General features: G+C 44.5%; 1 protein-coding gene across 4 annotated transcripts in view; it reads right to left on the bottom strand.

Moving 5' to 3' along the window:
• Positions 1 to 27,659, bottom strand: part of PC (pyruvate carboxylase) — a 1,112,699-nt gene that overhangs the window by 675,653 nt on the left and 409,387 nt on the right. For all 4 annotated transcript variants that reach the window (XM_089689964.1, XM_089689966.1, XM_089689965.1 and 1 more), the window contains one exon: positions 21,322 to 21,439. In XM_089689964.1, coding sequence (XP_089546090.1) covers positions 21,322 to 21,439 — 118 coding nt within the window. The remainder of the gene's footprint in view (positions 1 to 21,321; positions 21,440 to 27,659) is intronic.

Raw genomic sequence — 27,659 nt, 5'->3', positions numbered from 1 at the left:
GTCGCCCAGCGAATCGAGACGTCGCCCAGCGAATCGAGACGTCGCCCAGCGAATCTCCCAGACCCGGACCACCCAGCGAATCTCCAGTCACCGAGCCGCCAGCATCACCAGACACCTTGCCTGCCAACGCCCCCCAACATCGCACCCTACGTCCCCTCCACTCGCCGATCCACCAGACCCACTGATGCCCCCTCGGACGCCAGCATACTGCACCCACAGATTGCAGCCAGCCAGCTGCTGGACTCTACTCCCACTCTCCCCCTACAGAAGGACTCTAGTGGACTCCTCCACGGTGATATAGACTCTCCACATCACCTCGCCCTGACCCGTATCCCTTCACCTCCCCTGTCCCGAACAGCACTGCACTCACCCCAGCATGCCACCTGCACTTCTCCTCCTCGTTTTCCTCTCCTCCATCCCAAAAATCGCCTCCCTCTACCCGCCCACCCCCCCAAAACAGCTCTACATTGCCCCTTCACTTCTGCCCTCTCCCCACTACGGCACTCACCACCTCCTCCTGGTACTCCACTCCCCGGTCGACCCACGTGCCACCACTACCAGACCCACACGCTCCTGCACCTCCCATTCCCATGCCACCCTCCTCACCCTTCTCCTATCCGCTGGGGACATCTCCCCGAACCCTGGCCCCTCACCACCTCTCCCCCCCTCCAGGGACCCCCCTGCTCCCGCCAGCTGCCGCAACCCCCTCAACCTCATACCTGTGCACCTCCTCCCCACATCCATCCCCCCTCTCTCGGTTGCACTTCTGAACGCCCGCTCGGTTTGCAACAAACTAACTGCCATCCATGACCTCTTTATCTCCCGCTCCCTCAACCTCCTAGCCATCACCGAAACCTGGGTACAGGCCACCGACTCTACCTCCCCTGCGGCACTCTCTCATGGAGGTCTCATCTGGTCCCATTCACCAAGACTGGGCGGTCACAAAGGTGGTGGTGTCGGCCTGCTCCTATCACCGCTGAGCACCTTCCAGGTCCTCCCTAACCCCCCCTCCCTAACCTTCTCCTCCTTCGAGGCTCACTGCATCCGGCTCTTCTCACCCACCCCCTTAAGGATCGCAGTGATCTACAGGCCCCCCGGATCCATAGCCCGCTTCCTGGATGACTTCGCCGCCTGGCTTCCCTTCTTCCTCTCCTCTGAGCTACCGACCATCATCCTCGGGGACTTCAACATCCCCATCAATGACCACACCCCAGCTACCTCTCAACTCCTCCACCTAACCACCTCCTTCGCGCTCACACAACACACTCAATCCTCCACCCACATCAATGGGAACACCCTGGACCTCGTCTTCTCCCACCTCTGTACCCTTAACCACTTCACTAACACCCCCTTCCCTCTCTCCGACCACCACCTCCTCACGTTCTCCATCTCCCCTTCCCCTAACTCCCCCCCCCCAGTGCGCCAAACCATCACCAGCCGCAACCTCCGCAACCTGCACCCGGCCCCCCTCCACTCGGCTGCCGACCGCTTGCACGACAGCATCCTTCCACTGTCATGTCCTGACCTAGCCACCACCGCGTACAACGACTCACTATCAGCCACCCTAGACTCTCTGGCACCCCTAACCACACGCAACATCAAACCCAGACCGCTCCAACCATGGCAGAACGACCACACTAAATGCCTCAAACGTCGCAGTCGTGCGCTGGAGAGACTATGGCGCAAAACCAGGTCCCCTCATGCATTCTCCCTCTACAAATCTGCCTTCCTCACCTACACCTCCTCCCTCCACGCCGCCAAGCAGGCCTACTTCGTTGACCTGATCAACACCCTCTCAAACTGCCCTCGCCGACTCTTCTCCACCTTCAACTCCCTGCTCTCTCCCCCCCTCCTCCACTCAGTACCTCACTTACCGCCCACGAGATTGCCACTCATCTCCATAGCAAGATTGACGCAATCCGCAAGGACATAGTCAACTTGCAGTCTACCTCCCCATCTAGCCTCTCCCCTTCCATCACCCTCTCATCTCTCCCCTCCTCTGACCTTGCAACGGCACTGCCCCCCACCACACCCAAGGCCCTGCCTACCGTAACCCCCCCATCACTGCACTCCTTCAGCCCTACTACCACTGAGGAAGTCACCAGAGTCTTCTCAGAAGCCCGCCTCACTACCTGCCCCCTGGACCCTATCCCCTCTCAACTCCTCCGGTCACCCCCCTCTTCCCTCATCCGCTCCCTTACCCACATCTTCAATCTCTCCCTCGCTACTGGCGTCTTCCCCTCCCCCCTAAAACATGCGCACATCACCCCCATACTCAAAAAGCCCTCCCTGGACCCCACTGACCTCAACAACCTCAGACCAATTTCCCTGCTGCCACTCATGTCCAAGCTCCTTGAGCGCTTGGTCTACGATCGCCTAAGCGCCCACCTAACTGTCAACAACCTCCTTGACCCACTACAGTCCGGCTTCCGTCCCCTACACTCCACCGAAACTGCCCTCCTCAAAATCACCAACGATCTACTAACCGCCAAAGCCAAAGGCGACTACTCTGTCCTCCTCCTCCTAGACCTCTCTGCGGCTTTTGACACAGTCGATCACCCCCTCCTCCTTAATAAACTACTCTCCCTTGGCATCAGAGACACCGCTCTCTCTTGGTTCTCGTCCTATCTATCCCAACGCTCCTTCAGCGTTTCCTACAACGGCGCCACCTCCTCTTCCCTCCCCCTCTCTGTTGGGGTCCCCCAGGGCTCTGTCCTTGGACCCCTTCTCTTCTCCATCTACACCTCCTCCCTGGGCAAACTCATACACTCCCACGGCTTCAACTACCACCTCTATGCTGATGATACTCAAATCTACCTATCCACCCCTCACCTCACCCCCACATTCTCTGCCCGCATCACTCACCTCCTAAACGACATCTCTGACTGGATGTCGCTCCATTTCCTCAAACTCAACCTCTCCAAAACCGAGCTTCTCGTCTTTCCCCCTTCCCGTGCCCCCCCCCATCCTTTCCATCACTACCAACACCACCACCATCAATCCCGCCCAGCAAGCCAAGGTCCTTGGCGTCATTCTGGACTCAAACCTTTCCTTCCAACCTCATGTCAAATCACTCACAAATACATGCAGGCTCCACCTTCGCAACAATCGCCAAAATACGCTCCTTCCTTAACCCAGACACCACTAAACTACTCGTTCACTCCCTGATTATCTCACGCCTTGACTACTGCAACTCCCTCCTCATCGGCCTACCCCAGTGCAAACTCTCCCCGCTTCAGACCATCCTGAACTCAGCTGCCAGACTCATCCACCTCACCAGCCGCTCCACCTCTGCCACCCCCCTCCACTGGCTCCCCATTGCCCAACGCATTAAATTCAAACTGCTCACTCTGACCTATAAAGCCATTCACAACACTGCCCCTAACTACCTCACCGACCTGATTCCCAAGTACCACCCTACCCGTACCCTTCGCTCTTCATAGGACCTCCTTCTATCTTGCTCCCTGGTCTCCTCCTCCCACGCACGACTGCAAGACTTCTCCAGGTCCTCCCCAATCCTCTGGAACTCACTACCCCAATCCATCAGACTGTCACCTTCCCTCCTCACCTTCAGGCGCTCCCTGAAAACCCACCTCTTCAGGGAAGCCTACCCCACCCTCACCTAACAGCCGCTGCCCTTCCCTCCTCCTACCACTCAATCCCCCACAGCCATTTCCTCCTGTACCTCTACCCCCTCCCTCCTAGATTGTAAGCTCGAAAGAGTAGGGCCCTCTTACCCCTTGTGTGCTGTTTGATGTTACTGTACTGTTTCATGTATTGTCCCCCCTCTATTGTACAGCGCTGAGCAAACCCTTTGGCGCTATATAAACTCGATAAATAAATAAATATCCACTATATACCAAAATGCCAGCCCACAATGTGGACCACTTATAAAATGCAGCCTGTGATGTGCACCAACATCTTGTTGTATAACAAAGAGTGAAATAAATGGGGTATTTATTATATTGCTATATTGAGAGTCCAAAAGCCAGTGGAACACTAATCATGTCTGTAAAGAATGCAACTGTGCTTTGAAAATAGTTTTTTGTTTAGGTGTTAATTTTTTGGTGTTTTTTTTATAAATTATTTATATATCTGCCAAATTAATGAACGCACATCTTATTTAAACCCAATGAAACCCACAAATACAAATAGTAACACATCCACTACAATACCATATCCACAGACATTTACTACATGTGGGTCTCTTGCCTAGTTACATATGTATGAATAAATATAAAAATTCCTGATCTATCCAAAGAACCATCTATCTTTTAACAGGCTGATTATTCTTTTCCCTTTTTACCCATAACAATCCAAAAAAGCCTCCCCAACTCTCCCCTCCTATCATCCCCTCCCCACCCCACTTGTGGTGGGTTCCCACCTCTTGGGTGAGTCTTTATCTCACCTAGTGTCTCACTGATTTTCCAATATAAAAAGTAAGGGAACCATATATTCCAGCACAGATCGCTGTTCTCTCTTAGCCATAGTTAAATCTTTCACTATTTGGATTTTCGTTATTCTCATCATAAGATGTTTTAACAAAGAGTCCTTATATTTCCAGTAAGCTGTATAATGAAGCAGGTACACCGGCGGATTCCTCTCAAGAGACACTCTACTTATTCCTTTAATTGTGTGTTCCACCTTCCTCCAAAATGTATTTAATTTTGGGCATGCCCTAAAAATATGGAGTAGGGTACCTTCTGACTCCCCACATCGCCAAAATAAATTGGAAGTCTTGGGAAACACACGCATCACACATGGAATTAAGTAAGGAGTTTATAACTACCTTCTTGACATTTACATGCAATTGACCCTGCAGGTCTTTAAGTGTTCGGACTGGAAAGTATACCAAGTGATGTTGACACTAGTAGGCACTTTTGCACATTACGTAAGAGGGAGATCTTTTGGATCCATCATCTAAGCATGTTGGCTCCAAGGAGGATTAATGAGGGTTTAGACTTTAATGTCTTAATATAGGAGCTATTCACCCTGAGGTCATCACAGAGGACAAGGGGGCACTCTTTACGTCTGGAGGAAAAGAAATTTAATCTCCACACACGGAAAGGTTTCTTCACAGTGAGAGCTGTGAAAATATGGAATAGACTCCCTCAAGAGTTGTTTCTGGCCAGCTGAGTGGATTACGTCAAAAAAGGCCTGGATTCTTTCTTAGGTACACAGAATATAACTGGATACTAACATTTATAGGTAAAGTTGATCCAGGGAATGCCTCTCAGGTGATCAGGAAGGAATTTATTTTCCCTGAAGGAGCAAATTAGATCATGCTTTGCTGGGGGGTTTTTTTTGCCTCGCTCTGGATCAACTGTGGGTATAGAAGTCTAACTTTTTTTTTTTAATGGTTGAACTGGATGGACTAACTATGTAATTATAGGAATGCACCCAATCTTGTTTCCCTTGATTTCCCTTTTACCCCTAAATTAGTTTTATTACACCTTATCAGACCTACGGTCACGTTATGCTTTGTTTTTTGTGTTTTGGTGTTTTTTGTAATTGTGTATTCTTATTTTGGCTACTGAGTGGTATGTCTCCATCACTGTCTTTGTTGATTTGGTTGTGTTAGCCCTCCCTCCTAGTCAAGGAATAAAAATACCTAATTCTTATCTTTGTATTATATTGTTAATAATCAATAATAAATATATATCTTTAATAATCATATGTTTTCATGCATTATTTCCATTCTGTCTTTTTAATAAGATTTGACTGTGCAAGCATTATAGATCTGTACACTTTGTGTTTGCTTTTATACATGGAAAATATTAAGTATCTAATGTTTATTTATATATATATATATATATATATATATATATATATATATATATTTGCAAGAAAAAGTATGTGAACCCCTTGGGATTACGTGGAGTTTTGCATGAATTGGGCATAAAATGTGCTCTGAACGTCATCTAAGTCACAACAATAGACGAACACAGTCTGCTGAACATAATACTACACAAACATTAGATGTTGCCATGGTTTAATTGCACATAATATGTAAACATTCACAGTGCAGGGAGGAAAAAGTATGTGAGGCCCTAGCTTAATGACTTCTCCCAGAGCCAGGAGTGAGCCAACCTTGACTCCAATCAGTGTGATGATATTGGATGTGTTGCTGACAGCTGTCCTGCCCTTAAAAAAACACACACCTGTTTTGGGTTTACTGGTTTCAAGAAGCACTGTCTGATGTGAACCATGCCTCGCAGAAAAGAGCTCTCAGAAGACCTACGATCAAGAATTATTGACTTGCATGAAGCTGGAAAGGGTTACAAAAGTATCTCCAAAAGCCTTGATGTTCATGTGTCCACGGTAAGACAGACTGTCTACAAATGGAGAAAGTTTAGCACTGTTGCTACTCTCCCTAGGCGTGGTTGTCCTGTAAAAATGACTGCAAGAGCACAGCGCAGAATGCTGCATGAGGTAAAGAAGAAACCCAGAGTGTCAGCTAAAGACCTACAGAAATCTCTGGCACGTTAACATTTTTGTTGACACATCTACAATAAGGAAAACATTAAACAAGAATGGAGTACATGGGAGGACACCACTGAGGAAGCCATTGCTGTCCAAAAAGAATATTGCAGCATGTTTGAAGTTTGCAAAAGAGCACCTGGATGTTCCACAGCACTACTGGCAAAATATACTGTGGACAGATGAAACCAAGATTGAGTTGTTTGGGAAGAACACACAACACTATGTGTGGAGAAAAAAAGGCACAGCACACCAACATCAAAACCTCATCCCCACTGTAAAACATGGCGGAGGGAGCATCATGGTTTGGGGCTGCTTTGCTGCCTCAGGGCCTGGACGGATTGTTGTCATTGATGGGAAAATGAATTCCAGAGTTTATCAAGACATTTTGCAGGAAAACCATCTGTCCGCCAACTGAAGCTCTGCAGAGGATGGGTGATGCAACAGGAAAATGACCCAAAGCATACAAGTAATTCAACACAACAATGGCTGCAATAGCACAGAATACGCCTTCTGGAGTGGCCCAGCCAGAGTCCTGACCTCAACCCAATTTAAATGCTATGGCATGAGCTTAAGAGAGCGATTCACACCAGACATCCCAAGAATATTGCTACACTGAAACAGTTTTGTGAAGAGGAGTGGTCCAAAATACTCCAGATCATTGTGCAGGTCTGATCTGCAACTAGAGGAAATGTTTGGTTGAGGTTATTGCTGCCAAAGGAGGGTCAACCAGTTATTAAGTCCAAAGGTTCACATACTTTTTCCTCCCTGCACTGTGAATGTTTACATGCTATGTGCAATTAAACCATGGCAACATCTAACATTTGTGTAGTATTATGTTCAGCAGACTGTGTTCTTCTGTTGTTGTGACTTAGATGACGTTCAGAGCACATTTTATGACCAATTCATGCAAAACTCCACGTAATCCCAAGGGGTTCACACACTTTTTCTTGCAACTGTGTATATATATATATATATATATATATATATATATATACACATACACATACATACATATACACAAACACACACATAATCTATTGGTTTTGTTTTTCATACATGTCCAGTTATGCGTTTACTGGGCACCTAATAACATTCTAACATTATATATATATATATATATACATAGTGGGGCAAAAAAGTATTTAGTCAGCCACCAATTGTGCAAGTTCTCCCACTTAAAAAGATGAGAGAGGCCTGTAATTGGCATCATAGGTAGACCCCAACTATGAGAGACAAAATGAGAAAAAAATCCAGACAATCACATTGGCTGATTTGGAAAGAATTTATTTGCAAATTATGGTGGAAAATAAGTATTTGGTCACCTATAAACAAGCAAGATTTCTGGCTCTCACAGACCTGTACCTTCTTCTTTAAGAGGCTCCTCTGTCCTGCACTCATTACCTGTATCAATGGCACCTGTTTGAACTTGTTATCAGTATAAAAGACACCTGTCCACAACCAGTCACACTCCAAACTCCACTATGGTGAAGACCAAAGAGCTGTTGAAGGACACCAGAAACAAAATTGTAGGCCTGCACCAGGCTGGGAAGACTGAATCTGCAATAGGCAAGCAGCTTGGTGTGAACAAATCAACTGTGGGAGAAATAATTAGAAAATGGAAGACATAAAAGACCACTGATAATCTCCCTCGATCTGGGGCTCCACACAAGATCTCACCCCGTGGGGTCAAAATGATCACAAAAACAGTGAGCAAAAATCCCAGGACCACACGGGCGGACCTAGTGAATGACCTGCAGAGAGCTGGGACCAACGTAACAAAGGCTACCATCAGTAACACACTACGCCGCCAAGGACTCAGATCCTGCAGTGCCAGATGAGTCCCCCTGCTTAAGCCAGTACATATCCGGGACCGTCTGAAGTTTGCTAGAGAGCATTTGGATGATCCAGAAGAGGATTAAGAGAATGTCGTATGGTCAGATGAAACCAAAATAGAACTGTTTGGTAGAAACACAACTCGTCGTGTTTGGAGGAGAGAGAATGCTGAGTTGCATCCAAAGAACACCATACCTACTGTGAAGCATGGGGGTGGCAACATCATGCTTTGGGGCTGTTTCTCCGCAAAGGGACCAGGACGACTGATCCATGTACAGGACAGAATGAATGGGGCCAAGTATCATGAGATTTTGAGTGCAAACCTCCTTCCATCAGCAAGGGCATTGAAGATGAAATGTGGCTGGGTCTTCTAGCATGACAATGATCCCAAACATACCGCCTGGGCAATGAAGGAGTGGCTTCGTAAGAAGCATTTCAAGGTCCTGGAGTGGCCTAACCAGTCTCCAGATCTCAACCTCATAGAAAACCTTTGGAGGGAGTTGAAAATCCGTGTTGCCCAGCGACAGCCCCAAAACATCACTGCTCTAGAGGAGATCTGCATGGAGGATGGGCCAACATACCAGCAACAGTGTGTGCCAACCTTGTGAAGACTTACAGGAAACGTTTGACCTCTGTCATTGCCAACAAAGGATATATAACAAAGTATTGAGATGAACTTTTGATATTGACCAAATACTTATTTTCCACCATAATTTTCAAATAAATTCTTTCCAAATCAGCCAATGTGATTGTCTGGATTTGTTTTCTCATTTTGTCTCTCATAGTTGAGGTCTACCTATGATGCCAATTACAGGCCTCTCTCATCTTTTTAAGTGGGAGAACTTGCACAATTGGTGGCTGACTAAATACTTTTTTGCCCCACTGTATATATATATATATATATATATATATACACACACACACAAACACACAGGTGAAACTCGAAAAAAATTTGAATATCGAGCAAAAGTTCATTTATTTCAGTAATGTAACTTAAAGGGTGAAACTAATATACGAGATAGACTCATTACATGCAAAGCAAGATAGTTCAAGCCGTGATTTGTCATAATTGTGATGATTATGGCTACAGCTCATGAAAACCCCAAATCCACAATCTCAGAAAATTAGAATATTGTGAAAAGGTGCAATATTCTAGGCTCAAAGTGTCCCACTCTAATCAGCTAATTAAGCCATAACACCTGCAAAGGGTTCCTGAGCCTTTAAATGGCCTCTCAGTCTGGTTCAGTAGGAATCACAATCATGGGAAAGACTGCTGACCTGACAGTTGTGCAGAAAACCATCATTGACACCCTCCATAAGGAGGGAGAGCCTCAAAAGGCAATTGCAAAAGAAGTTGGATGTTCCCAAAGTGCTGTATCAAAGCTCATTAATAGAAAGTTATGTGGAAGGTAAAAGTGTGGAAGAAAAAGGTGCACAAGCAGCAGGGATGACCGCAGCCTGGAGAGGATTGTCAGGAAAAGGCCATTCAAAAGTGTTGGGGACTTTCACAAGGAGTGGACTGAGGCTGGAGTCAGTGCATCAAGAGCCACCACACACAGATGGATCCTGGACATGGGCTTCAAATGTTGTATTCCTCTTGTCAAGCCGCTCCTGAACAACAAACAACGTCAGAAGCGTCTTACCTGGGCTAAGGAAAAACAAACCTGGTCTGTTGCTCAGTGGTCCAAAGTCCTCTTTTCTGATGAGAGCAACTTTCACATCTCATTTGGAAACCAAGGACCCAGAGTATGGAGGAAGAATGGAGAGGAACACACTGCAAGATGCTTGAAGTCCAATGTGAAGTTTCCACAGTCTGTGTTGATTTGGGGAGACATGTCATCTGCTGGTGTTGGTCCACTGTGCTTCTTTAAGTCCAGGGTCAACGCAGCTGTCTACCAGAAGATTTTGGAGCACTTCATGTTCCTTCCACAGACGAGCTTTATGGGGATGCTGACTTCATTTTCCAGCAGGACTTGGCACCTGTCCACACTGCCAAAAGCACCAAAACCTGGTTCAATGACCGTGGGATTATAGTGCTTGATCTGAACCCCATATAGAATCTATGGGGCATTGCCAAGAGAAAGATGAGAGACATTACACCGAACAATGCAGAAGAGCTGAAGGCCGCTATTGAAGCATCCTGGTCTTCCATAACACCTCAGCAGTGCCACAGGCTGATAGCTTCCATGCCACGCCGCATTGAGGCAGTAATTGCTGCAAAAGGGGCCCAAGCCAAGAACTGAGTACATATGCATGCTTATACTTTTCAGAGGTCCGATGTTGTTCTATGTACAATCCTTGTTTTATTGATTGCATGCAATATTCAAATTTTCCGAGATTGCGGATTTGGGGTTTTCATGAGCTGTAAGTCATAATCCTCACAATTATGACAAATCACAGCTTGAACTATCTTGCTTTGCATGTAATGAGTCTATCTCATATATTAGTTTCACTTTTTAAGTTGCATTACTGAAATAAATGAACTTTTGCACGATATTCTAATTTTTTGAGTTTCACCTGTGTGTGTATGTATGTATGTATGTATATATATATATATATATATATATATATATATATATTTTTTTTTTTATTTTTTTTTTTTTTCATGGTTTGCCAAGCCCTTGTGGGGTTTAGCACTTATATTTGTATGCATATAGTTTTATAATTGTGTGATAGTTTGCTTAGGGGCACACGTGCTATGAGGTTAGTGTCCCCGCCACTGGCAGTACCATTTCTGGTCCGCAGGATGCACCTACGTCATTTCAGGTTTACCGTAGCCCTTCTGCCTGAAACACCTCTAGAACTGTGGAGCGCATAGGGGCTCAGTGTGCGCTCCAGCGGCCATCTTTGATTCCAGTGTTTGGCCATGCATTATTTTCTGTCTTCAGTGATCACATCCATTCCGGAGGGAGGGGGGGGGTTGTGGTTACTGGATAGCCTTGAGACTGAGGGGTAAGATCCCACTGCTCTATATACACTATACACTTTGAATACATTTTTTCTATCAGAACTCTATTGGCTCCATATTGAGCGGAGGAGTCTTGAGTTGTCATGTGGCGCCCACTGCACACATATATTGGGATATGAGCAGTTGTCGACTTTAGATCTAAAAAAAGGGACACGTCCCTGAAATGCGTCAGCTTTCCGACATTACCTACAGTCTGGATTCCTGCTACAACGTTGGATGACCATTGGTGGTTATTACATTATTACAATTTTGCTTGTCATTTCTGAGTATGTAATTGGATTTTTATTTCTCTCAATAAATCTTGGGTAATATTATTATAATTATTATACAGGATTTATATACCGTTAACAGTTTGCTCAGCACTTTACAATATAACGGGAGACAATACAGCAACAATACAGTTCAATACAGGAGGGATTTGAGGGCCCTGCTCCTTGGAGCTTACAATCTAGGAGGGAGGGGCTAGTGGTACAAAAGGTAGTAACTGTGGGGGATGGACTGGTTGGAAGAGTAGAAGATTCCAGTATTAGGTGAGGAACAGAATAGGCTTCCCTGAAGAGATAGGTTTTCAGAGATCACCTAAAAGTGAGCAGAGTAGGCGATAGTCTGATAAATTGGGGTAGAGAGTTCCAGAGGATGGGGGAAGCTCTGGAGAAGTCCTGGAGACGAGCATGGGAGGAGGAGACAAGAAAGCTAGAGAGTAGGAGATCTGGCGAGGAGCGGAGAGTATGGTTTGGGTGATATTTAGACACAAGATCGGTGATGTAAATTGGGGCAGAGTTATAAATGGCTTTATACGTTATTGTTAGTGTTTTTAATTTTATCCGTTGGGCAATAGGAAGCCAGTGGAGGGATTGGCAGAGAGGGGTGGCTGATACAGAACGGTTAGTAAGGTGGATGAGTCTGGCAGCAGCATTCATGATAGACTTAAGAGGGGATAGCCTGCGATGAGGTAGGCCAATGAGGAGGGAGACACAATTGTCAAGGAGAGCTATAACAAGGGAGTGGATAAGTTGCTTAGTGGTTTCCGAGGTTAGGAACGGGTGTATCTTCAAGATGTTGCGGAGGTGAAGTCTACAAGATTTGGACAGTGATTGGATTTGGGGCTGAAAGGACAGATGGGAGTCTAGGAGTACACCTAGTACCCTGGCATCAGGGGAGGGAATGATGATTGTGTTATTGATCTTGATGGAGAAGTCAGGGGAGAGGGTACGGGCTGGGGGGAATACTAAGAGCTCAGTTTTGTAAAGATTGATTTTGAGGAAGTGGAGTGACATCCATGCCGATATGTCTCTTAGTAGGTTAGTAATGCAAGAGGAGACTGAAGGGGTGAGGTGAGGGGTAGAAAGATAGACTTGTGTGTCATCAGCACAGAGATGGTACTTAAAGCCATGGGAGTTTATCAAGTGACCAAGGGAGGAGGTGTAGATGGAGAAGAGAAGGGGTCCAAGGACAGAACCTTGAGGGACCCCTACAGAAAGAGGGAGTGAAGAGGAGGAGGCAGCGTTATAGGCAACACTGAAGGAGCGCTGTGATAGGTAGGAGGAGAACCAGGAGAAAGCAGAGTCTCTGAGGCCAAGAGAGTGGAGTTTTTTGAGGAGGAGGGGATGGTCAACCGTATCAAAAGCCACAGAGTAGGTCAAGTAGTAAGAGTACGGAGTAGTGGCCATTAGTTTTAGCAGTTAGTTGATCATTAGTGAATTTTAGTAGGGCAGTTCCAGTGAAGTGGAGTGAGCGAAAGCCAGACTGTAAAGGGTCAAGAAGGTTGTTGTCAGTGAGGTGGGAGCTCAGGCGATTGTAGACTAAGCGTTCTAGGAGTTTAGAGGTAAATGGCAGCAGGGAGATGGGTCTTAAGTTGTTCAGGTTGGTGGGGTCCAGGGAGGGCTTTTTAAGCATAGAAGTGATGTGTGCATGCTTTAGAGGGGAGGGGAAGGCACCAGTAGAGAGGGAAAGATTGAAGATGTGAGTGAGGGAGCATAGTATGGAAGAAGAGGGTGACCGTAATAGTTGTGAGGAGACAGGATCCAGGGGGCAGGTAGCGAGATGGGCTTCTGAGAAAACCTTCGTGACCTCTTCGGTAGTAGCAAGGTCAAAAGAGGAAAGTGTTGAGGGAGGTTTAGTATAAGGTATGCTAAGTGGGATGGATGTCTGTGCAGTGGCGATGCCCCTACGAATTGCGTCAATCTTGTTTTTTAAATGATTTGCAATCTCGTGAGCAGGGAGTGAGGTATTGGGTGGGGGTGGAGGTGGAGAAAGCAGAGAGTTAAAAGTAGAGAAGAGACGCCGAGGACTGGATGACAAGGTATTAATAAGAGTGACAAGGGTGAATGCTTGTTGAGATTTGATTTTACACCACAATTGCTCAGATTTCTGGTGTCGTCAGTCTGCCAAGGTTGTAACAGTCGTGGCCTGATGCTTCGTGTTGTTAGAGGAGCAAGTGAGTCTAATGCAGATGAAAGCGAACTGTTATAGACAGCAGTGGCCAGGTGAGGGCAGGACAGGGGAGAGATTCTGTCATAGAGTTGGTCAGTTGCAGAGTGGAAAGGAGCAGGGTTCAAGTTGTGAAGGTTTCTGCGGGTAATTGTTTGACACTTGGATATGCTAGGCGTTTACGCCCCCTGTGTGTTCCTTTTCAGCTCATGGTTGGATTCCCCTGTCTAAGGAGGGTTGCACCACCAAGACCTTGTTTCCCAAAGAAAACTTACCTTTCAATAATCTTCCTACTAGTGATTGTTTCTTTAGAGCGCTGGAGAAGTAGTTTGTTGGTTTTCCTACTGCACCTCCCCCAGAACATGCCCTTGATCACAGTAGAGAGACAGGGGTGTCACCAAATCAATGGCTGGGCAGACTCGGAAGATGTTCATTCCAGGACATGGGTATTTCAGGGCTCTAATGCTTACTTTTTAAGCAAAACAGCAGAAACAGATACGTTTTAGAAAGCTCGAATTCATACGAAATCTGTTTTCCTTTTGTATAAAAGGTTGTAAGTGTTAAAACCATGATTGAGTTTTAAATGCTGTCTATGTCACTGTTGGGTAGGCTTTAACTCATTTACCTCTTAGAAATGTTTGAGAGAAAGTGAGAGGGAATTTTTCAAAATAGCACACAGGAAGCAGTAAAAACAGTTTTCAACTGAGTTTGGGCTTTAAAGTGGAACTTCACTCTCTCAATCAACATTACCTATTTTTAATCCTTATGCTGATGGCATTATTAACCACTTGCCCTCCAGAGGATTTACCCCCCTTCCTGACCATGCCATTTTTTGCGTTACGGTGCTGCATTACTTTAAATGACAAATGCATGGTCATGCAATGCTGCACCCGAATAAAATTTACATTCTTTTTTTCCCACAAATTTTTTATTTTTTGCTTTATATAAAAAAAAATATTTTTAGAAAAAAAATATTTTTTACTTTTTTGCTATTAACGTCCAGTAAAAAAATTTTAAAAATCAAATTTCATCATAAATTTAGGCCAAAATGTATTCTGCTACATGTCTTTGATAGAAAAAAAAATCCCAAGACGTGTAAATTAATTGGTTTACGTGAAAGTTATAGCGTTTACAAATGGCGGTATATACTGGGATTTTTTTTTTTTTTTTTTAACTTTTACTAGTAATGACGGCGATCAGCAACTTATAGCGGGACTGCCGCGGACATTCTGACACTGGGGGGGAACTGATTTGGCATCTCTGACATCCTCAGTGACACCAATACCGTGATCAGTGCTAAAAAAAAGCCCTGACAGTACTAATCATACTGGGCAGGAAGGTGTTAACATGTGGGGCGATCAAAGGATTAATTGTGTGCTGTTTGTGCTTCACTGTAAGTCATACAAAGCAGCTGGCAGCCATGCAAAGCAGTGTGCACAAGCTAACAGGGAGGATAACTGTTTTGTTTGCTAACAGTTCTCCCCCTCATTGGAGATGCTCGGCAATCACTGGGCGCCGGCAAGCAATCACTGGCTGGGACCCAGTGATTGACAGCCATGACTGCTAATTGTGGCGTGGGTAGGGCACGTGCGCCCCCTACCCGGAAATGCAAAATAAAGCTTCTTTAACATCCAGATGTAAGTTGTGGTGATTAACACGATCTGGATTGAAAACATAGTTGGATTCAGCTTCCTACCCCCTCCGGTCCACCAAGTCCACCTCCGCCCATCGTCTGACCTGTAACCCCCCAATTAGGGTTCGATACTGTCCTCTAAGGGTAGCCTTACAAGCTCCCAAGTAGTTGTAGGCTCAGCAATACCCTCATTAAAGTCCCAGTACTGCTCCAGTACTTTCCCCATTGGGGGTTCTACCTCAATCCAGTAATCCAATACCGAGATAATCTCCAGCTTTTTTCCCCCAGAGCATCAGAAATACTCAAGCTGAGAAGAAGAGGAGCATGATCAGAAATCCCTCTTGGAAGGATGGAATCTCCCAAACCCTTGCTAAGAGTGAAGGTTTAACATCACAAAGATCGATTCTAGACATCGTTCTATGTGTTGCCAAGTGGTAGGTATAGGCCTTGGTCTCAGGATTTTTCCACCGTGAATCAATAAAGCCCCACACACTTGGCCGACTCCAAATCCCCGCTGTCTTCAGGATACACTTTATCAACACTAGGGTCTGTAGTAAGGTTGGAATCGCCAGCAAGAAGAACATGGAGTGTCGGAGATGAGGCCATGAGCGGGGCCAAAGCAGTCAATGAGCAGGAGGTGGAAGATAGAGGCCAACAATTATCATTTCAAAGCAGTTGATCATCGCATGAATCATAACGTATTTACCCTCGGGATCCAGCCTGAGATGAAGTAGAGTGAGTGAATGGCAATGATTTGTGAATAAGGACACTAACTCCACAGGCATAGGAAGAGTACGTGGCATTGTAATATTGACAGACCCAAGCTCTCTTTAAGCCTAGTACCCTATGGCCCATCAAGTGGGTTTCTTGTAAAATACAAATATGTGGATTACAGGACTTAAGAAATTGGAAAACCAAAAAACGCTTCACGGGAGAGTTGAGGCCCCGCATGTTCCAGGAAATACATTTCAGATCAGGGGGCGCCATAAAATAAGTGTTTGATAACAAAATTGAGACCACCCAGGCTGAATCCTGGGAAGAAAACACAGAATTGTAAAATAAGCATCAGAAGAACCAGTTTAGCAGCTTGATACCATACATAGACTGGACCACAGGAGATATCAAAAGGTACTTGCAACAGAGAAAAAGAACTAAAAACTCCCACAAAACATAACTCCCCCCCCAAAACCGGGAGAGTCATACTTCCCTTTACAAAATCAGGCAACAAGCCATAGGGACGTCTGTGGAGCGAGTACATAAAGCCAGTCAGTAGAGCTCACATGTCATAGAGCTGCCGCCTCTAATGGGGAAAGTCACTCGGCTATAGCCGAGGGTGCTATCTTAAGTTAAAACTTGAAGAACAGATGATCTGGGAGTCATGATTCAAATCAGGGACTGGGACAGAGGTAACAGATTGGGTATTCTTCCAATGGTGCATGAAGATCAACGCTGTGGTCGTAGGGTATCCAACCAGGAAGCTGCCTCATCAAGCACGGTGAAGAAGCGTGTGGTTTCACCATCTTGAACTTTGAGCTTCGCAGGAAACAGCATGCCATAGGTAAGGCCTTTTGCACATAATTGGGCCTTGACAGCGTCAAAGGATTGGCGTTGTCGTTGAGTATTCACCGAGTAGTCGGGAAACAGCATGAACTTGTGATTCTCATAGCGCAGTTCTCCCTGGGCTCTGGCCACCCTCAACACCAGATCTCGGTCACGGTAGTTGAGCAGCTTAAAAATAAAGGTGTGGGGCAGTGAATCAGATAGGCCCCAGGCTGCTGGCATTGGATGGGCTCTCTCGACCACCAAAAAGCTGGCTTGAGGCAGCCGGGATTGAAGGAGATTCTTGGTAAATCGAGTCGGATCGTCACCCTTTGCCCCTTCAGGAAGACCCACCATACGGAAGGTTGTTACACCTACTGCGGTTCTCTGCATCCTCCGATCTGGTCTCGAGGTATTTGACCTTGACCCGCATAGTACAGTGGGGCAAAAAAGTATTTTGTCAGCCACCAATTCTGCAAGTTCTCCCACTTAAAAAGATGAGAGAGGCCTGTAATTGGCATCATAGGTAGACCCCAACTATGAGAGACAAAATGAGAAAAAAATCCAGACAATCACATTGGCTGATTTGGAAAGAATTTATTTGCAAATTATGGTGGAAAATAAGTATTTGGTCACCTACAAACAAGCAAGATTTCTGGCTCTCACAGACCTGTACCTTCTTCTTTAAGAGGCTCCTCTGTCCTGCACTCATTATCTGTATCAATGGCACCTGTTTGAACTTGTTATCAGTATAAAGGACACGTGTCCACAACCTCAAACAGTCACACTCCAAACTCCACTATGGTTAAGACCAAAGAGCTGTCGAAGGACACCAGAAACAAAATTGTAGACCTGCACCAGGCTGGGAAGACTGAATCTCCAATAGGCAAGCAGCTTGGTGTGAACAAATCAACTGTGGGAGCAATAATTAGAAAATGGAAGACATACAAGACCACTGATAATCTCCCTCGATCTGGGGCTCCAAGCAAGATCTCACCCAGTGAGGTCAAAATGATCACAAGAACGGTGAGCAAAAATCCCAGGACCACACGGGGGGACCTAGTGAATGACCTGCAGAGAGCTGGGACCAACGTAACAAAGGCTACCATCAGTAACACACTATGCCGCCAGGGACTCAGATCCTGCAGTGCCAGATGTGTCCCCCTGCTTAAGCCAGTACATGTCCGGGCCCGTCTTAAGTTTGCTAGAGAGCATTTGAATGATCCAGAAGAGGATTGGGAGAATGCAATATGGTCAGATAAAACCAAAATAGAACTGTTTGGTAGAAACACAACTCGTCGTGTTTGGAGGAGAGAATGCTTAGTTGCATCCAAAGAACACCATACCTACTGTGAAGCATGGGGGAGGTAACATCATGCTTTGGGGCTGTTTCTCCGCAAAGGGACCAGGACGACTGATCCATGTACAGGACAGAATGAATGGGGCCATGTATCGTGAGATTTTGAGTGCAAACCTCCTTCCATCAGCAAGGGCATTGAAGATGAAATGTGGCTGGGTCTTCCAACATGACAATGATCCCAAACATACTGCCCGGGCAACAAAGGAGTGGCTTCGTAAGAAGCATTTCATGGTCCTGGAGTGGCCTAGCCAGTCTCCAGATCTCAACCCCATAGAAAACCTTTGAAGGGAGTTGAAAGTCCGTGTTGCCCAGCGACATCCCCAAAACATCACTGCTCTAGAGGAGAGATGCATGGAGGAATGGGCCAACATACCAACAACAGTGTGTGCCAACCTTGTGAAGACTTAGAGGAAATGTTTGACCTCTGTCATTGCCAACAAAGGATATATAACAAAGTATTGAGATGAACTTTTGATATTGACCAAACACTTATTATCCACCATAATTTGCAAATAAATTCTTTCCAAATCAGCCAATGTGATTGTCTGGATTTTTTTTCTCATTTTGTCTCTCATAGTTGAGATCTACCTATGATGCCAATTACAGGCCTCTCTCAACTTTTTAAGTAGGAGAACTTGCACAATTGGTGGCTGACCAAATACTTTTTTGCCCCACTGTATGTATTTCCGCCGTATGGTCACAGATAGTGTCTTCCGCATCACTGACCCTTTGCTTGACCGCTGTCACTCTGCCCCAGATTAGTTCTATGTCAGTCTGCAGATGTTCTATTTTCATAGTGAGCAACGCTTGACAATTGGTTATTGCCATCATGAGAGAATTAAAGTCCGCGGGTGCAGCAGGTGGGTTGGATTCCTGTGAGGGAGGTGTGGCCATAGTGGTGACTTCTTTAGCCCCCGTTTGCAAATCGGTTTTAGCAGTTTGTGTAGTTTCAGATCTTCTGCTAGCAGCCTAAGGCTTGCCTCTAGTGCTCCCAAATCCTCATTCACACCGGCATAAAAATATGGTTACTATAGTAATTGGCTCAGAATACAAGTATTTTGTCCCCTCGGCCCTCACAGATGACTGAATAAGTATAAATGAAGCTGTAGAAATGTAGAAGACAAGCAGCTCCTCCTGTGGTAATTCCAGGGCACTATCACTCCGAGGTGGGCCATAGGTAGGGTTAGATCCCCTCACGTAGGCCGGACCCTCAGTCATCAGTAAAAATCTAATTTAAAAAATCAAGTGGGGGAAAATTTTCTGGGTTCACCTGGACTCCTGGCTGGGCAGTAAAAGGGGGGATGTTAGCTGCTCCAGAGTTAGGGGGAAGCCATAGAGGGTTTTAATGGGCATATGTAAGACCGGCATGGGTACTAACCCTTTGGGGCTGAGGTGACACCCCACTAACACCTGGCCTTTCTTGAGGTGCTTCATTTCTGGTGGATGCCACTATGCTACTGGTGGATGCCACAGCTCTACTTGTGGATGCCACTGCGCTACTTGTGGTAGCCTGCTCCTCACCAGAACACCTTGATTTGATGGGCACACTTACCTCCTCCTCTGCTTCTGTAGCAGACCCACTGCTTAAAATGGGCTCGTAGAGCTCAGAGAGCTCCCAGCTGCTCTCGTCAGTCATGCTTAGGATTTGGTATATGTCCTCACAGGAAAATAATTTTTACACATACTGGGACAGAAGTGGCTGCACTGCTGGGTGCTATAGATGCTGCATTGCTGGGTGCTGAGGGTGCTCTGCTGGGTGCTAATGAGGGTGCACTAATGAGGCTGGCAGTGACAGGTGCTAATGAGGATCCACTGATAAGGCGGCACTGATGTGCACTGATAAATGGCACTGATGTACACCAATAAGCTGCAATAATGAGGTAGCACTGATGGTAACTGATTAGCACTGATGTGCACCGATACGTTGCAGTGATGAGGCAGCACTGATAAGCTGCAGTGATGAAGCAGCACTGATGAGCTGAAGTGATCAGGCAGCACTGATGAGCACTGATAAGCTGCAGTGATGAGGCAGCAGTGATGAGCACCGATAGGGCACTTATAAAAATAATAAAAATAAAACCTCTCACTCTGCTGCAACCGATTCTCTCTCCTTTCCTCACATTCAGTATCGGTGTGAGGAAAGGAGAGAGAAGACCCAGGCATGATCCCTGTATGTTTACAGTTGTTATAGCTTGTCATTGGACAGAGCAATCACGTGGTAAAGGGTCGCTGTGGTTGGCCCTTTACCCCTATTTGTGATGTGCCCAAGGGACACAGCCATCACCGACAGTTTCGATGTACACCATCGGGGGCGTGCGGGAAGCGATCACATTATATGATGCCCTCCTAGAACTTGCCAGCCGCGGTGTAGCTGTCATACTTCTATTACCCTGTTAGCAAGTGTTTAGGCGATAAAAGTTGTGCCCAAACCGCTATATAGCAAAAACGTGCTGAAAGCAAGAGTCAAAAGAAGAATGCCGAGGTGGTTGGATACTTGCAAAATGAGAGTCCCTTCTTTCTGACTTGCATTTGAAGATCAAGTTAGTTAGATCTACTATAAAAGTTAGTTTATGTAAATATTCACATACAGTATATTTTAACTTAATTTAATTAATTTGCAGCATTTAGAAACAATTTAGCCCAATTCACAAAGTAAATACATCAAGATAAAGATTTTCAAAAAGGTCATAGCTATTTTCACTCAAGTACAATGAGAACTGAAAACATATCATGTACCTGAAAAGAAAGATCGCTATCCTCTATTAAAGCTTAGTAAGTTGAGCATTTATATGTGTGTTTTACAGTCTAACACTTGTATAAAGATGTATAATGTGTATAAAAGTTTTATTCAATTTTGGGGCAATATCATGTAAGGCAGGGGGTCATTTTACTTATCGTGTGATGCGACAGTGACACTTCAAGAACAACTTGTCTAGATAATACCAGGGACTAGATAATATGGGACACGAGAACTATTTTTTCCACTTTCCAATTTTTTTTCCAAGTAAATCCATTCATAAAAACAAAATTGTAAGCATAAAGGCACCATATACACAAAACAGTTATTTTACTCACCAAGTATCTGCACTTCTATATGACGAGGTTTTTCAATGAATTTCTCCATAAATAAGGCACCATTTCCAAAAGCTGATAGTGCCTCCGAATATGCCCTGGTGTAATTTTCCTCAAGTTCCTAAAGAATAAAGTAATCACGATTACCAAATATAGGCAAATTAGAAAACTGCAAACATTTAGCATGTAAGAAAGGTCTGAATAAACTATAAAGAGTACACTGTAAACACTTTGTCAAGAAACCGTAACTTTTCAAGCTGGTTTACAAAAATTCCACTGCCTGACTAGAAGGTGTTGCGCACTTCAAGGCAGGACTGGGTGCAGCCAAGAGTTGTGCAAGTCAACTAGGGGCACACCATATCTCAGAGACTGAATTTAGTATAGCCAGGAGTTGTACAACCACTACTAATACTACTACTAGCTAAGACAAAGTACATTACAGACTAAGATGTGCAACACAGCTTGAAACATGTACAGATCAGCCAAAAGTTTAGCAGTTCTCAAGTTCGACAGGTTTTACAGTTTGGTGTATCCCATGCTCCTATCCCTATGCAAATTCATCGTTCCCCAATAAAAACACCTAAACAAAAGCTCCCTTGGGAACAGTGGTTGTATTAACTATTGCAGACATACCAGATTTTGACTATAAAACTTTAACGTGTTCCATTATGGAGACTGGTCATAGAATTGCTGTGTACATTTTGTGATCATGAGGATAACCAGTGACTATGTACTTTGAAATCCACTGGGTTGTACTGGCTGCTAGTACTGATACTTTGTAGTGCTCTTGTTTTTTTTCTTTTTATGGTTACAGTTGTAATGGTTTTTTTGTATTCCTATTATTAAAAAAACATAAAAAACACTAAAACAAAACCCCTGTGCTACTTATTAAGCCTGTGGAAGTATGTCAAAGATGCAGTGTGCCGGGCTGTGGGTGCTGTAAGGGGGGAAACCAGGCCTAATCACCAGTGGCTCTTTTGGGGGTAGCACTACATAACTATTTGAAAAGATGTTCTCCCTAAAATATCTTCTTTACAATGAAACTAAATCACCCTGTCATTGAGCATATCACCTAGTTTAACAGCACAATTATGACACACAAATAGTCACAGTGCTTTGTTAAAGGTACATGCTAATCAAATATGAACATTTTTTATGAAACAAAGTAATGTTAAAGTCGAAGTTAATGTAAAAAATAAAAAAAGGGCAGACAGGCAGGATTTCTAATGCACAGAAGACATGCTTTTTCTCCTCTGTGTTAAATTTACCTACCTGTTTGCCCACCCCTGTACTGTAAAAAACTGGCAATCCTGCGCATGTGTAGAGTGACATCATATTATTATTATACAGGATTTATATGGCGCTAACAGTTTGCATAGCACTTTACAACATAAAGGAAGACAGTACAGTTACAATACGAAAAAAACAAGATGGCCCTGTTCATAAGAGTTTACAATCTAATAGGGTGGGGCTAGTGGTACGAAATGTTATAACTGTGGGGGATGAGCTATGAAGTGATAAATGTTTAATTTGAGGCGTGATAGGCTTCCCTGAAGAGATGAGTTTTTAGGGATCGCTGGACATATTGAATTAGAAAGTTGCAGAGGATGGGAGAGGCTCCGGCGAAATCCTGGAGATGCGCATGGGAGGAGACAAGGCAGCTTGAGAGCAGGAGATCATGAAAGGAGCAGAGAGAACGGTTTGGGTGATATTTGCAGACAAGACTGGTGATGTTGCTCGGGGCAGAATTGTAAATAGCTTTGTATGTTGTTGTTAGCATTTTGAATTTCATTCGCTGGGCAATGGGAAGCCAGTGGAGGGATTGGCAGAGAGGGGCAGCGGACACTGAGCAGTTGGTAAGGTAGATAAGTCTGGCAGCAGCATTCATAATAGACGGAAGAGGGAAAGGTAGGCCTATGAGAAGGAAGTTGCAATAGTCAAGGCGAGAGATAACAAGGGAGTACATGAGTAGCTTGGTGGTTTCTTTAGGTAAACAGGGACGAATTTTAGAGAGGTTACGGAGGTGAAGTCTACAAGCTTTTTTGGATTTGGGGCCAAAAGGATAGGTCAAAGTCCAGGATTACACCTAGTACCCTGGCTTGAGGGGAGAGACTTATAGCTGCATTATTTATCTTGATGGAAAAGTCATGGAAGACCAGACGAGCAGTGGGGGGATATTATCAGCTTAGTTTTAGAGAGATATAGTTTAGGGAAGTGGTGCGACAACTGATATGTCAGTTAGTAAGTTGGTAATGCAAGAGGAGACTGAAGGAGGGAGGTGAGGAGTAGAGAGTTAATGTGGGTGTCATCGGCATAGAAATGGTATTGGAAGCTGTGGACGGTTATCAGGTGACCAAGAGAGGAGGTGTAGATAGAGAAGAGAATGGTTCCAAGAACAGAGCCTTGGGGGACCCTTACAGAAAGAGGGGATTTATTGAGAAGGAGTTGGTGGTCAACAGTACCAAAGGCTGCAGAGAGGTCCAGTAGTAAGAGTATAAAGTCGTGGCCATTGGGTTTAGCACTTAGTAAATCGTTAGAGTTTTAGTAGGGCAGTTTCTGTGGAGTGCAGTGAGCGAAAGCAAGACTGTAAGGGGTCAAGAAGGTTGTTTACTGTGAGGTAGGAGCTAAGACGATTGTAGACTAAGCATTGTAAATATATAGAGGTGAATGGGAGCAGCAAGATGGATTTTAAGTTGTTCAGGTTTGTAGGGTCCAGTGAGCGCTTTTTAAGTATGGGAGTGATATGTGCATAATTTAGCGGAGAACAAAGCAGAGTTAAAGGTAGTGAAGAGCCGATGAGGAATGGATGATAAGAGAGATGAAGTAGGTTTGTTTGAGAGCATTGTATTTTAGGAGTGCAGATTTATATAGGGTGAAGTCCTGCAGTGATTTTATTTTACATCACAGTCGTTCAAGAGCACGACAATGTTCCTTGAGATTTCGGTTATTGTCAGCTTGCCAAGGTTTTAACAGTCGGGCCTGATTCTTCAAGTAGTTAGAGGACCAAGTGTGTCCAATTAGGATGAAAAGTGAACTGTTAAGACAGGAAAGGGGAGAGATTTTGTCATAGTGGTGGTCAGTAGTAGAATAGAGGAGAGAAGGGCAAAAGTGGTGAAGGTTTGCTGTTTGGAGGAGTAGGTGGTTGGAGACAAGGATACTGTGAAAGTGATGAGGTTGTGATCAGAGAGAGGAAAGAAAATGTTGGTGAGGTTGCCAGGAGTGCAAAGATGGGAGAATACAAGGTCAAGGGTTTTATCATTGGAGTGAGTGGAAGTGTGTGTCCATTGTGTTAGGTCAAAATATGAGGTTAAGCTGAGAAGTTGAGCTGTTAATGGCTGGGACTGCTAACATTAACAGGGATGTTAAAGTCACCAAGAATGATAATGGGTATTTCAGAGGAGAAAAAGTAGGGTAGCCAGCCACATAACCCATCAAAAAAGTGTGATGCTGGTCCAAGATGCCAATAAATCACTGCAATTCTCAGAGAAATTGGAGAAAACAGAAGTATACAGTCAATTCGAAAGAAGAGAGGGATAGCGGGGGAGGGGTAGGAAGGACTTGGAAGGTGCTCTGTGAGGATAGAAGAAATCCAACTCCACCTCCTTTCCATCCACTAGGTCTGGGTGAGTGAGTCCAGTGAAGGCCACCATGAAAGAGGGCAGCAACAGAAGCCAAATCAGATTGGCCTGGACAGTGAAAGCAGACAGCAACCGATACCCAGAAGCCAGCCACTTGAAGATGTCAGCACCTGGTGAGGAGCTCCAGGACGCCGCATCACTGAGCCAAGGTGAGTATAGTTCTGCAAAGACATACTAAAATATGAGGGTGAGACTGGAAAGTACAGAAACGTGAGGTAAAGAAGGGCAATATTTTCAATATGAACGTTACATCTAGAACATAGGCCATGACCTCACACTAGCACAAAAAGTTCAAAACTAATCTTAGAACATATGTCCATATTCAGACAAAAAGGTTAACACCCCACTCCAAAACAAAAGTGCAGACTCAATGGACTATGTGTTTTGTTTTGTTTTTTTAGCATCACTCTTCTATACAAAACTCTACTCTGGGATCAGAGGAGCTTCCTGGCCTTACTTCAATGGTCTGGTGTTAAACTTTACATGAAGAAGCCTTAGCAGCTTATAGCAAAGACAAGATAACTGATTCGGAAATACCTCAATCTCTTAGTACTAAGGTTTAAAACAGTCATGATGTTAAATCCAGCAACCAAAAATCAGGGTAGCAGATTGTAATATGCAACTACAGATCTGGATGATTTAGAATTTAGATTTGACCAGAGTAACCACTTAGCCAGCCTGGCTAATTTTGACATTTATCATATTCATGTTATGATTATCTTTTTTTTGCCGGAAAATTACTTTGAACACCCAAACACGATATATATTTTCTGAAAGCAGAGGTCTTGGGATATAAAGTGATTGTTGTTGCCATTTTGTATGTCTCACAATATTTGCGCAGTCATTTATCAAAAAACTAATTTTCAGAAAAAATATACTTAAATACATTTTAGCGCACAAACACAATACCCATTTTTGTAAAATATAAAAGATTATGTTGTGTCAAATAGATATCAAGCTGTCAAGATTTAAAATTGTGCATGTCTGCAAAATGGTGACAAATTACGGTATCTAAAATTATCCATAGGTGATGTTTAAAAGTCTTCACAGTATACCATTTTAGAGTTAAACATGAACTCTGGTGTTAGACGTACTGCTCTTATTCCAATGTTCATTGCAAATGTGCTTTTTTATTATTATTATTATTATTATATTAAAATTTATTTTTAACACTTAACTTTTTATTGCTATCACAATGAAAAAAATACCTTGAGATAGCTTGGGCAGGGACTGGTACTCTTTATGAAGAGATCATGGGTCTAATACACCCCTGATCCCTCCTCTACCCTCCAAGACAGCAGTTCAATTTGTTTAATTAGCTGCTTCTCTGGCTGATACTGGCAAGGAAAACACAGCACCAAAACTGGAAGTGACAAAATCCTTGTCACTTTCGGTTTCATTCGTCACAGAGAGGAACAAATGAAATCCCAACACAAGAAAATTCACATCTGGTAACCCCACTGGAAAAAAGATCCTGTCTGCTGAAAAAAATCTGACTGTCAGTTTCTCAGCACGGAAAAGTATACTGCAGAGAGAGGAAGAACTTCATTTAGGAAAGGATGAGCCTGACCTCCCTTCACTGTTTGGAAAACCTTGGTTCTCATTGATTTTTCATGTAAGTCGCTGTGGCTTTGACTGATTGATCCTAGACCAAAGACCTGCCAAAAAACTCATCCAACTGCAATGAATCAGGTGAATTACCAGCAACTCTACAACTAAAACCCAACCAAGATCCCTCTCCAGTGGCAAGCCACATTGCACTAACCAGGTGTATAGGAGCCCTCCTCAGCAGGCTGGACATTGTGGTCCTCAACATTCAAAAGAGGGAGGAAGGCCCTGACTAGTGTCACTGCTGGGGAGAGAAGCCACCATGACACAACAGGGATAGCCTACTCTAAGAATGTAGCTGAATGCCTGTGAGAATCTGTCCCACACCAAAATTATCAAGTGAAGAACCAGTCTCCAACAAACAGAGAAGTAAAGCCACCTAAAAGCTTGATCTAACCATCTAACACCTAAAGCAAAAGTGCACTCCACACCTAAACTGAAAAGAGGCTGATGTGATTATAGCTTACAAGTAGCAATCACCACTGCATTGCTCAAGTCCAATGGCATCTGGACAGCAGGCGCAGCAGATAAAACACTGCACAGATGTCTAGGCCTACTGGAGAGAGTCTTGAAGAACATGCAAATTCCACAATGCTTCAAGGCAGGAGTGTTAACCACTAGGCCACTGTGCTGCCCATTTACAAGACTGAGCCCAACAACTCACAATGCTATAGTGATTCCAGCTATTTATCAGGGATCATAAAATGATAAGCCCCTCCACAGAATAGGTTAAGGCCAAAGCTTTGATCCCTCACCCATGGAGGAGTGAAGTGTCAAAAATACACATGGTTGAGAAAAAAAGATGATATCAGGACTTTTAAAAATCTAGACACAAAAACAATGAAAAAGTTGGATTTTTTTTGTACTCGCTATAAAATCCATTTTCCTGTCTCCGCATCAAGTCAGCACACAATGGATTAGTTCCACCCATTGACCCCTAAAGGACAACCCTGTCTAGATTGATACATTTAAAGTGCCTCATCTAACTGGTGTTCGTTTATAGTTTCTCTGTTTGCAGTTGTTCCTATTAGACAGCCCTGTGGCTGGAGGTAAATCCTCCTAAAATAAGAATGATTCTGGGCCAGACTACCTGCA

This window comes from Staurois parvus, unplaced genomic scaffold (genome assembly GCF_062004578.1).
Source record: "Staurois parvus isolate SC_StPar_1 unplaced genomic scaffold, SC_StPar_1.0 ptg000505l, whole genome shotgun sequence".
Taxonomy (NCBI): domain Eukaryota; kingdom Metazoa; phylum Chordata; class Amphibia; order Anura; family Ranidae; genus Staurois; species Staurois parvus.
Note: the sequence above shows the minus strand (reverse complement) of the source record. Positions and strands in the feature narration are given on the sequence as shown.